The following is a 13,313-nucleotide window of genomic DNA, read 5'->3' on the forward strand; positions in this document are numbered from 1 at the left end:
AAAAAAAAAAAAGTGATTACTTCCTACAACTACGTTTAAAAGTAATTTAATGAGCAGGGCACTATACTTAAAAATTCTGGTCTTCTGGAGAAACCCTGGCCTAATACAGGAATTAAAAAACAAAAAGGTAATTAATTTTTTTTTCCAGCCCCGCTCACTCCAGTCCTGCTTGCTCTGGCTCTGCTCACTCCGACCATATTTATTTCATATATGTGGGTACACTGTCAGGGTCTTCAGACACAGCAGAATAGGGCACCAGATGCCCATTACAGATGGTTGTGAGCCACCATGTGGTTGCTGGGAATTGAACTCAAGACCTCTGGAAGAACAGTCCATGCTCTCAACTGCTGAGCCATCTCTCCAGTCCCTAAAGGGTAATTTAAAAAAATAAAAATAAAAGATCCTTCCTTTATGGAGCTGAGGAGATGGTGTAGTGGGTAGGAGCACTTGCTAGGCAAGTATGAAGACCTGAATTTGAATCCCCAGCACCAATGTAAAAAACAAAGACAAAAACAAAACCGAGCTGAACAAGCTGGGCATGCCTCAAACCCGAGTGCTGGCAGTCAGAGACAGGAGGATGCTCAGAACTAAAAACTTTCAGTTCAGTGGGAGACCCTGTCTCAAGGGAATAAGACAGAGAGTGTCAGAGCAGAACACCCAGCATCCTCCCCTGGCCTCCACGGGTGTGTGTACTAGTACACGCAATTTTACACGACACATGCACAAACATAAACAAATGTACATTTTTCAAAAGAAGCACACCAATTTTATAAAACAGCCTAAATCTGCCCAGTGCCCTTGGCATACTGGAAGAGGGACATAATTGGCTCTTCCTCTGAAATGCTACACTTTAAGGAGACTCTAGAATATGCCATTACATCTCAAGATTCTTGGACTTCAAAAGAAATTGCTTCAGTTGCGTGGGGGGCAAAAGCAGGAGGCTGGGTGTGAGAGGAGATGAGAGAAACACCGTAGTCCATGAGAGAGTCACAGTGTGGGAATCTGGAAAGCGCTCCACTCTGTTCTTACAATGTCCTTCTCAAGAGCCACTTTTTTTGTGATTTTTTCAAAGCAACCCTTCCAAACTATGCACTTAAAATTCTAATCTTTCCCACTCGACCCTTAAAATCATTTTTGGTGAAGTATAATTTACATACCATCAAGTTCACCCAATTTTATGTGCTCTATTCAATAATTTTAGCAAATTTACTGGATTGTGGAGTTATCATAATAATGCAGTCTTTGAATTCATCTTCAGAGCGAGATCCCCTGGGTGCATAAGCAGGAGATAGACAGTTCTTTCCTGGCAACAGCAAACCTCTCCCACTTTATGACTCATGCACGGACTTGCATTTTCTCTGTATTTAATATAAATGGAAGTTTATAAAGTGTGCTCTTTTGTGTGACGCTTTTCTTAGCATAATAATTTTAAAGTCCATCATGTTGTAACCACTTTGCTTTTCTCATAGCTGATCAATTTTATTGTACACCATATTTCCTGCATCCACACACCACTTGGTAGACATGTCAGATGTGTGACAAGGCCTTGGTCACATGGCCCTCTGCCTCTTTCTTGAAACTCCCAGGATTAACTGAAGAATGGCTGCAAATCTAACATCTGGAAGTTGCAGGAACCAGATCCATCAGCCAGCCTTGTCCTGGTTCCTCCCAGAAAAGGAAACCTTGTATTTTTTTCATTTTGTTTTCTTAGTTTTATTTCATGGGTGTGTTTGTCTACATATGTGAGTGTGCATATGCATGCAGTGCCTGTGGATTGCAGAGGAGGACATAAGATTCCCTGGAACTGGAGTTACCAACATGTGAGAAGCCATGAGTCCTGAAAACCAGGGCTAAGGCAGGTACTGCTGAGCCATCTCTCTGGGCCCATCCTGCAATTTTTTTTTTAACTCGATGAGCCAAGTGTCCACCTGGATTAAAATATCAGCTAGACTGTACTTTAGGGTTCCCCACTGTAGTGCAATGTGGGGTATGTATAAATGACTCTCCACTCCTCCTGAGCAGCTCTGCTGAGCCTTGCAAACTAACCCATTTGGGGTCCTAGGTTTGTACTCTCCCTGTTGTCTGTCTGTGAATCATAGATAGCCCTGCTGTGCTGAATTTGTGGTATAGCATGGATTATCCCTACCCTCTTGCAAACAGATTGATTGGGGACTTATCCTAGAACTGACACTGGTGTATTTAGGGCACCTCCTTTGTATGTTGCATCTGGGAGAGGTGGCTTGACAACCAGACACATTAGAGTCTTCGTGTGGACCTGCTGTGTTATCTCTGTCCACACCATAGTTTGACATTGTTACTGTGCTCAGATCTCAACTGGGTCATAATGGTATCTACTTTCCCATCTTGATTTCAGACTCTATAAGAATAGCAGATAACTCATCTAAAATATAGATGAACTCCACCCCTCTCCCAGGCACACTACCTCTCTGTCTCCTTGACTGACTCCTCGGTGGTCTCCTTGTACTCTGGAACAGTATCATTCAAATCCATGCATACTTTGCCCACAAATGCTCGCTGCCCAAATTTATCTGTGAAGCAAACAGAGAAAGAATCAAAAAATGTGCTCCTTTAAAAAAAAATCAAATTAAAATCATTCTAAAACGTGAGAATGTTAAGAATTATCCCTCTGTCTTCCCACGGTGACAATAACAAAGCCACTAAATTCAAAGAGTAGTCAACAGTCTTCCACCCAGACCCCATCATATTCCCAGCCTGCCAGCAAATAATTGGGTATTTTACACTTCTTACTTTCCTTTTCCTTTTGGTTAAACAGTTTGTCCATGTTTCTACCAATGTTACAACTATCATGACATTCATCTTCCCTCATGGTACAAAGGGTAATAACTTCAGATCCTAGAAAATGTATTAATATTCCTTGATGTACCATCTCTCCTTCTTTCCCCTCATTTGTTTGTCTATCTGCTCCTCTCCTGCCATCACTGGATCCAGGTGCCCTCCATGCATCTGCTGTTCCTTTTCTAGTTAAACACAGCATATAAAATGTTAAGAACATGGGTCCTGGGTAAATGACTTGGCTTTGATTCCTTGCCCCTGTGATTATCTAAGATGGTAGCAACACTTGCGATTCTGTTCTAGGTACGAGACATTGTACAAAATACTCAGCCCTCAATGGCTGTCTGGCATCTACTGCTGGCTCTCATAGCACAGACAGATTAACTAAGGCACAAAGAGTTCCACATGTCCACATAGCTGGGAAGCAGAACTGAGCCTAGGTCGATGACTCCACACATATCCAAATCATGCTTATCTGAAATCTAGACTGCAGTGTCCCAGAGTCCTCTGCGCTGTGCAGGATGATAAGAAAGACACAAAGAAAGATGCATAAGGCACATGGTTCCCAGATGCTCCGTCACAGTTCTCCCTAACCACAGTGGCATAGATACTGTTATCGTTTACCAAATGCCTAACGGTGCTGGCAATGAAGGATCTTCATCAGATGGGCTGGAGGAACTCGTATTTCAGTCTGGCTACATAGGTGGGGTTGTTTTACAATGTCTCCGTTGTTAGCTCTGCCCCACAGTTACCTGGCAACACAGCTAGGCATGCCTGACTCACTCTAAAAGGGGCTGCTAGTCCCCTCCTCTCTCTCTCTCTCTTGTCTTCTTCTTCTTCTTCTTCTTCTTCTTCTTCTTCTTCTTCTTCTTCTTCTTCTTCTTCTTCTTCTTCTTCTTCTTCTTCTTCTTTTCTCTCTCTCTCTNTCTCTCTCTCTCTCTCTCTCTCTCTCTCTCTCTCTCTCTCTCTCTCTCTCTCTCTCCCCTCTATTCCCCTCTCAACTTCCCTCCCCATGCCCTGAATATACTCTATTCTATACTATGCCTCCATGTGGCTGGTCTCTCAGGGGAAGGGATGCCTCAGCATGGGCCCATGGAGGCATCCCCTTCCCCCACACCTCACCATACATCCATAAAACATATTTCCCTCTTTCTTTATCTTCTTATAAACACATCATCCTTGCTGTCACGTGTCTTTCAAAAGGCTGTCTGCTACTCTCTCCCTGAGGCTTATTTTAATATCTAGTCATCATCAGATGAATCCCTTAACATCATTCTCATTATATCACTCACTGCCCTGAAACCTTCTTTTGAGTCTCTGGTGTATAGTCAAGGCCCTCTGTGCTCTGAACCTCCTCACACTCCTCATGGTGCAGTGCATCTGCCACTTTCTTTGAACCATGCTATTTCCTGTCTCCATCATCAATATCCCTGCTCTAGGTCCCCTGTCCACCTCCTTTCCTCACTTCAGTCTCTCCAGGTTTTGTCTTCCACTCAGTTAAAGGCCGCTTCCATGGAGTCTTCCCAGATGGGCTGCCTTTGCCTCTTCTGAGAACTTTCATGATCATTTTCAGTGTCAGCAACTGGCCTTTGGTATGAACTATCTTGGAACACAACAGTGAGGCAAATACATCATCAGTCAACAGTACTTACCAAGTACCTGCTGTATGCCAGGCATTGACTTGGGTATGTGTGGAATCATCAGCCTAAATCTAGGCTCAGTTCTGCTTCCCAGCTATGTGGACATCTTGGTGCTTTAGTTAATCTATCTGTGCTATGAGGGTAGCCATAGATGTCAGACAGCCATTTAGACTATTTTGTACAATACTCAGGTATATCTAGCAGGTGTTACTACAAGTATTAATCAATGTGTTTAAGTGTCCTTTCTGTTCTTTTAGGACAAAGATTTTCTTCTAGTTCACTGCAGTGCTAGCATCAAGCACAATGCCCAGAATCTAGCTAACTGTCAAGACCTATCCATTGATTACAATATAACAAACTGTTGCCACAGCTACACTGATAACGGTGCTCTAAAGAGCCCCAAATCAATATGCCAAATTCCGATCTATAAATGTTATCCTGGAACCAGAACCTATATAGAAATAATTAAAACATTTAAACAATAAACATCGATTTAGGGCTCTAGGATATTCAGAGTCACTCACAAAGTGCAAATGCTCAAATTCTAGATCCAAAGGCGCAGCTTCCCACTGAGTATAAACTCTCGCCAGGCATGCTGTGGTAGTCTTTGCTTGACGTGCCCCTAAATCCTGCTTTTAGCTGCTCACCTGTAATTTCCGCAAGGATCAGGGATGAGTCAGTGTGAATTGTTCCAAAGTAGCAAGCCGTGGTGGTGCCGTTCTTTAGTGTTCTCCTCTAAAAATAAACCACAAAAAAAAAAAAAAAATCCTGATTCGCATGTGCTCAGAAAAGTCACATGGCACACATGGATGAAAATAGAAGTCTGGTTTTTAATTTTAAGATGTGTTTATTTAAAGGTATGCCATCTTGATGTGGAAGAGACTAAGTAAATGGCAAAAGTATTTATACTCTAAAAGTGTGAGCTTAAGGAGAAGTTGGTGCTTCAGATTTCCTAGATTCACATGGTTGGGTGTTCCAGAGGTCATAAAATGAGATGCCAGTTAACTCCTTGTTCTTTGGGATTGTGTAAGGCTATTTGGATTTTTATTAATCTATGAGTATGCAAGTGGGATCTTTGTTTCTGTATATGACAACATAAAATTATTCAGCTAGGTTTCTGCTTCAACCTGGCAGAACAATTATCATTATGTCTTCTATCCTTAGTGAATTTTCACTTGCACCACAATAAGTGAGGGCAACATAGATTAACTCCCAAGAAAACACACAAGAAGAGACAACAGCAGAGGAAAACACAGAGAAGATGCTGGACGCCTGGGAAGAGGGTGGGCATTTGGGGAGCTAGCAGGACACTAGCTGGAGTCTGCACAGTCATGTTCCCTCTGTGGAAGCTTCCCAACCATTCCTAACCTGTTCTGTGTATGGAGTCATTCTCCTTAGAAACTGCTAATGTGGAAAGGGCACAAAATCCCCGGTAACAAGATGAAGAAAGGGTTTAAGTGGAGATCTAGCTGATGGCCAGGGTCCTGAGAACACTGAGTATGTCACTCCCACCACCCCTGAAGAGGCTGAAGAATCCCTTCCTGAAGAAAACGAGTCACTGGAAGGTATGTTCACCCAGTGACACTGAATTCAGTGTTTGCTCCCTCCAGAGTTCATCCTGTAAAGAGGTTTATCAGTCACTGCTGATGTGGGTAAGAGGAAAGTCCTCCAGCCTTGGTTCTCATGAAGAAAAGCTTCAATTGGATGAGAATCTGCAGTTTCAAAATGGACTTCCTTGAGCTAAAAACACTAGAAAACTCAGACATCTATGCTAAGCACAGTCACGTGACAAGACAGGGAGAACCCAAGGAGGGCAGGGCTGGGCGTGGGGAGTGCCAACTCTCTTAAGTGGAGGTCAATTCCACCTGAATCTTTGTTAGCATGTGTAGGCCTGCTCATAACCAGAATCACAGGACATGTCTGGCAAATAAATACTTGTCAGGAACAGACCAGCTTAGAACTCACTGAATTTAAATACCTACATAAAGAAATATGTTATGTATGTTGCCTGAAGGACACTGATGCTCCATCTCAAGTATAAAGAACTGATATAATGCAATTTCCCTTTATTTTTCCTCTCTTCTTCCTCCTCTTCCTCCTCCTCCTACCCATAATCATCTTTACAAATGTATTTTGACACCATATCCACCCACATTCAGTTAGCAATGTTAGAATTTTTTTTAACTTCAGTGTAAGGAATACATATGCTTTTATCCCCTCAAAAATCACACACACAGTGGATTTTATTTCTGAATTCCCTGTCTACATCGTGTGCTAGAAGCATATAGCTAAATCTGTAACAGGTTCTACCAAGACTGCGCATTGACTTTGGGGTTTTATTTCTCCATTCCCCTCTTTTTCCCTCTGCTGTGATTTGATGACTCATTTTCTTTTGTTTCATACTATGCAATTTTAAGCCATTTCAAACCCTTTTTAGAACAATGGGAGGTATAAATACATTTTGAGGATAAAGATTTGGCGTGGTTAACACAATTCATTAGCACCGTGTGCTAGCCAATTCATAACAAGCTTTTAGCCTGAAAAGTTTTTCTAGTGTCACATGGATGCAGGCTAAAATATAAGTCCCACAATTATAATTAAGTAAGACAAAGGAATGAATGTAAGCACTTGCTTCTATTCTTTAAGACTGGAATGATACTAGCAGGAAGGCTAAGGCTTGTTCCTTGTAAAGGTGCATAGCCAGTACCATAGAACTACCAGGATGGCCAATCAGAATCCAGGAACGTAGTTCATAGTGTTCCCTGCAAAAAAACGAGGCCAGATGAAAGCATTTGTATTCTGCCTTCTTTACTGTTGATGGTTTTCCAGTGTCTGCGTGTGCTCTCATTCTGGAGCTAATTTTTATGAAGGAGGAGAAGGTAGGGGCATTTCAACATGCAGTGGGCACACACTGCAGTCACTGCCCAGGGGCTGAATTGGCTCCACTGTTCCCACTAATGCTGTTGGCCCTCACATCACATCCCCACCTGTTCTGCGATGTGGGACCATCCTGTCTTCCCTCCTCGAAAACCTCCTGAAACAATGTGCTATCTTCCTAAATGTAATTTGAACTTTATTTTTTCTTGAACATTAAACAGATAGATAGATAGATAGATAGATAGATAGATAGATAGATAGATAGATAGATAGATAGATAGATAGATAGAGTTCTTACCATATGCTAGGCACTATTTTAAGGACCCCACAAATATTAACCTGGTATATTATTATAACAATTCCATGAAATAGGTAGTATCATTAACTCTGAGTTTTGTAGATGGACACAGTGAGTCACATAGCCCTTTAAAGGTCACACAGATATTCCACATGGTCCTCACAACAGGATTATGGCTGCAGTGAGAGAAAGTGCCCAGAAGACAAGAGTTAAGGAATGCTGTAGAATCCACCAGGCTGAGACCTAAAACTCAAATTCTCTCCTTGTCACTGTGAGGGTAGGGTAATCAGTGGATTATGAAAAGAACTAAAACTGCTACAGTCCTTGCCAACCTTAATGTCCTCAGTTTGATACCTGAAGTCTGGTCTTAGAAATGAATGTTTGCATAGATGAACAGGCATTACACAGAACAGGCACACAGAATACTCACAACAACTCTAGTGTAGACTTCTTCAGCCACATCAGTGCTCTGGAACCTTTGTTCTGTGGGAAATGTATACTTGTTCAGCCACTCCAAAAGCGGCAGGTCAACGTTGCTTCCAGCAAAGGCATACTGAGGGGCATGGATGTGGGTATCAACAAGGCCTGGCATGAAGAACTCACTGAGAAGTGAGAAGAAAAGGAAAACATTGAACAGTTTCCTTAGACAAGGGTTTCGCTTATCTTACAATTGTACAACTCAAAGTTTTCTTATTTTTAAGTAAAATGTTTTGCTAAAAGAGAGAGAGCGCCTAAGTTTCTATATGTACAGTTCCAATCAGAGACAGTGAAGGAAAGGAAAACAGAAGTGCACAGAAGCCAAGCCACTGTAGCAGAAGAAAAGAGAGGGGGCATGGGGACATCTATGACTCTGTTTTCACAACTTGACAGAGAACAGAGGTGGGGTGGGGTCTTCAAGCCTCATGATTTGGACTGAGGGACAGACTCACATGTAACAGAAGGGGACTAAGGATAAGAAACAGTGATTTAAGGCTCAGTAGCTCTCTTCATCTTAGAAGACTGTAAGAAATCCTGTCCTCCATGTATTTAAAGGCGGAACTCTCAACAGAAGCACCAGGAACATGCATGCCTGGGCTGGTTTGAGATTCTTGATCTTTGCCAGGAAAGTGTAGAAATGAGCTGTTGGTCTGAAGGTGAGGTACTGAGGAGGGTATGATGCTATGACTGCCATCCCAGCTTCTTTGCTGCTTCTCTTCTTTTTGAGACAGGATTGTGTTGTATAGCCCCTGTTGGCATTGGACTCATATTTCTCCTCCTTCTACCTTCTGAGTGCTCAGATGACAGGCATACACCATTATGCACACCTTCATACTTCTGATCAGCTGAGCCCCACCCCCAACCCCCGCCCACCGAGCCACATTTCTTTCTATTCTTATGGATATTTTGGATAGATATTTTTAAGTTGTCAGAAGCACTCTCCACAGAAGGGAGACAGGCCAATGCTAGTAGACATAGATGAGCTAATTCAGTTCCCTTGGGTAGTCATTGTATCATCTCATCCGAACATATATCTATTAATACATGCTATATATACTCCATTACTGTCACTAGAGCAACTGAAGAATCACCCAACGAACCTGAACTCAACACTCGACACCACAAGAAAAAACATCCCTTAGCCAGCAAATAAAATGTATCCATACATCTAGAAGTAAGATACAGCCATGAGCAGCTTTAAAATGTTCTATTTTAAGAAGAGAACTAGAAGTGGCATGCAGCTGCAGTTATTACGGCTAACGCTGAATGTGTGCATATCCTGGAACTGGGCACAGCATCCTCTGAGCATCGTGCTACTTGTGGTAGGCATCTTGCTAACAGTTACATACATACAGTCTAGATGAGGCTCTCTGAGTGAGGACTCACCATTAACCAGCAGTGAGACATGTGTCATGTGATCCAGTCTCTGAATCTCAATCTCTCTCTCTCTCTCTCTCTCTCTCTCTCTCCTTTTTTTTTTTAACTGTATAAAAAAATAAGCAGTGTCTTGACCACAAAATTGTGGGGAGGACTGAGTTACAGGATACAAGGGTGGTACCTAGCAACGGCAAAAAGCATCAGTAAGTGCTGCTGGTGGTGAAAAGGATGTTCTAGAGTAGGCAAATAGCATCCTCATCTGTATCGCAATAAATGTAAGCTCAGGAAGTGTCCTTGGTAGCTTATGAGCTTGGGAGGCCAGCTTTGACCTTGACTGCTACCTTATAGGTTCAGCATTCTTGTTCACTACACTCTAGGTGACAAAGAACAGTGACAACTCATGAATAAGAAGAGAGCCTACAGTGTGAAATGTGTCAGTCACTGTCCTCTCTAAGTACCTCTGTCTTTGATCCTCATACTCTCTTTACCACCACAAAGTGAAACAGCTTTGAGTTCACCTGCAGTCATGTGCTCTTCAATCATGTTTAGGAGGCTCAGTTAAGACTTGTGGGGAGTCTACAGAGAAATAAGGCCTCTTATTGTCTTCAGAGACTTTATAATAATTCAAGATATTAGGGGTGTGTGTGTGTGTGTGTGTGTGTGTGTGTGTGTGAGAGAGAGAGAGAGAGAGAGAGAGAGAGAGAGAGAGAGACCTTGTTACACAGAGGATCTGAGTGAATAATTTCAGTCTTAAGTATGTACTCAAGAGAAATAAAGCTTAAGTTTATAAAAAACAGATTGTACGAGAATGTTTGCAGCAGTTCTGTTCATATTGTAGCCTCAAGTTGGAAACAATATAAATAACTGTCACGGGAGAAATATGGCTAAACAAACTGTGGCCCAGTGGAATACTATTCAGGAAAATAAAAAGCCTTATTGCTCTTACAATAGCAATCACTTGCAAAACATAATTTTGAAGGGCCAAGAGATGGCTCAGTGGATAAAATGTTTCCCGGGCAAGCATAAGAATCAGAGTTCAAATTTCTAATACCCAGGTAAATACCAGGAGGGCAGGGTGGCTCCCTTTATCCCATCACAGGGAGGCAAGCTAGCTGAGTAGATGAGCTGAATCAATAAGCTCTGGATTTCAACAAATAAGGTGGAAAATGGTTGAAGAAGCTATCCGGTATCAAACTCGGCCTTCTCCATGTGTGCATGCATGTGCACACGCACATATTCCTATATAAATACACACAGGGTAAAAATACATGAGCTAGGAGACTCCTGAAACCTTCCACATGCAAGCTTTCTGAATAAAGGTCGCAGCAATTCCCATTTCCCATGGAAAAGCAATGATAAACACGAGAGGAAGAATGTACTATCCTATCAGTCTCTAGAAGCAAAGGAGATGAGTCAGAGAAAGTTTTGAGCATATGAGGGCAAACATACAAAGTGCAGAGAACCTGAGTACAGAGTCAGGTATGCAGGGTCTCATGATGCCAGCCTAAGTCAAGTATCAACGGATGAGGCAGTGACTGTTGCATATATCTGCGACAAACTACCCAAGGCTGGATCCTTTACTTTTTAAAAGAGGTTTATTTATCTCACACTTCTAAAATTGTACATGCACGATCTAGGCAAGGGCACACCTTTTTGCATTACACACATAGAGAACTATAAAAATAACCAGCTGCATGCAGAATAAGCCAACTGTATGGGACAGAGTCACTTTAATTCAGCCTAACTCAGCCCGCTCTCAGAAGAACCCCCTCACTTTGTGCAATCATCACGAATCATCTCCAACCAGGTCCCACTTCTCAAAAATTTCACTGCTTCTCAATATCTGTACTATACACAGGGTCCAACTTTCAGCATCTGAACCTTTGAAGGACACACTCAAACCACATCTAGTCTTTACTGTGTGATCTCTACATGTCCAAGAAGTTCCTGATGGTGTGGGATAAGCTGTCTCACAATAGTTAAAGACAGGATTCAGGGTTAAAGGGTTTCTCTTCAAGCTTTAAATGGCAAGAGATTTCTGTAGAAATGAATAAACAAAGCTAACTCTTGAGCAGTAGCGTCCATTTAAGGAAGAGAAAGAGAAGAAGGCGATGATTGGCATTGGCAGAACTATCGCCGAGAAAATAAAGGGGTCCCAGGAGATATCTGAGAGAGAGAAATAAAGGAGGTGGGGGGATAGTGACAAGAATCTGAAGGCAAGGGATCTGAAGCCTCAGAGAGACTATAGAACATCTAACGCAGTGATCTGGTGGCAGGACACTGAACATTTACTCTAAAGCTCAGGTTACTTTAGTTCTGTCCAAGGTGCTGAGGAGTAAGGGGCTCACCATGTGAGTGACAGAAAAAGAACTGGACTCAAGAGGTTCTTGAGGGTGCAATATTTGAGAGCAGAAGCTAGGCTAGGGAGGACTTACCATGGCCTGAGTGTAGCTTTTACCAGATATAAGAAGCGCTGGGATAAGACCCCACCAAAATCCACACACTCAAGGGTAAGTATGCGGTTTGCTGAGATAAAGAAGCAAGTGTGTGGAATGTTAGAGATGCATGTGGAACAAAGTCCTTAAGTGCACTACCTCATTTTACAGAGAGAAGATGCAGTTCAGGGATGGTTACAGGGTTGGAACCTGCCAATGCCTCAGCCCAGGTTAGAAGTCAATTCACCGTCTGACTTGGAGCTAGATGGTAGCTATCAAGAGCCAACTTGAGGCAGACTCAAGAGGTGGCCCACTGGCTTCCTCAGAAGAAGGTCCCCTCCCTTCGCCTTTTGGCTTTCCCTCCCCCATGATATTTAGTCAGCATAACTCCCTTAGAACATCAACTTCACACTTTAAACCTGAAGGGGTAACCTAGCCTTTTTAAAAATTGAGAAAAAGTTAACAATATATAGAATACTATATACAGTAATCAGAATACCTGCCTATCTTTTATGTTTCTTTATTTTCACTTAACTTTATTTTTGTAAGCCCAAAGACTTAACACATCTCAAACATGTGCTCTACTACTAATCTACATCCACAGTTCCATGCTCCACTCCACCCCACTTCTCATTTCCTTTTTGGGGTGTGGTCTCAATATGTAACCCAGATTAGCCTTGAATTTGAAGTTCTGCCCCAGCTTCCTAGTGCTGGGATTGCAGGCAGGTGAAGGCATCTCCTATGCATCCACTCATGTTCTATACAAATGGCAAACACTGATACAAGGTTGTACAAGGACAGTTGACTGAGGGCCTAGACCAGTGTCACACAGTCTGTTTGAACACCATCATCAGTTGCATGAACTTCTAGTTCCATTACCTAGAGTCACTTTTTAAGTTTTAAATGGATTTTCAGAGTAAAAATGATGGTGCCACTATTATTGGACTTAAAACATAGCCTTCTGAAATTAGATAAAATACGTCAGCTTGAGACAAGTATTCTCATTTGTACATATCAAATCAGCCAGGCTATGGAGATAGTAAGCCCTCCACTGGAAGCACATTTTATGTAGATAGTAAAGACCATAAAAATTCCAACTCAAGTGTACTCTGAACCCAGGTCCTCCCTAATCATACCACTGGAGTAGTTTCTCAAACTCTGCTCCTTAATACCTTCCCTGTTTTTGCCCCTCCCCTCCCCCATCTTATATAGGGCTAAAGGCTTGTGAAGATTCTAACACTGCACACGTAATATTCAACAGATGTTTGCTAAAGAAAGAAAGGAACCAGCCGGGCAGTGGTGGTGCATGCCTTTAATCCCAGCACTTGGGAGGCAGAGGCAGGCGGATTTCTGAGTTCAAGGCCAGCCTTATCTACAGAGTGAGTTCCAGGACAG

The 13,313-nt window shown here is 42.4% G+C and overlaps 1 protein-coding gene across 2 annotated transcripts in view; it reads right to left on the minus strand.

Annotated features, from left to right (window-relative positions):
* The window catches only part of Gda (guanine deaminase), a 78,429-nt gene that overhangs the window by 28,355 nt on the left and 36,761 nt on the right, over positions 1–13,313 (minus strand). For both annotated transcript variants that reach the window (XM_021151664.2, XM_029472743.1), the window contains exons 3-5: positions 8,060–8,231; positions 5,102–5,189; positions 2,444–2,549 (exon numbers count right to left, since the gene is read on the minus strand). In XM_021151664.2, the coding sequence (XP_021007323.1) occupies positions 2,444–2,549; positions 5,102–5,189; positions 8,060–8,231 (366 nt within the window). The remainder of the gene's footprint in view (positions 1–2,443; positions 2,550–5,101; positions 5,190–8,059; positions 8,232–13,313) is intronic.

Source organism: Mus caroli, chromosome 19 (assembly GCF_900094665.2).
Source record: "Mus caroli chromosome 19, CAROLI_EIJ_v1.1, whole genome shotgun sequence".
In the NCBI taxonomy this organism is placed as follows: Eukaryota; Metazoa; Chordata; class Mammalia; order Rodentia; family Muridae; genus Mus; species Mus caroli.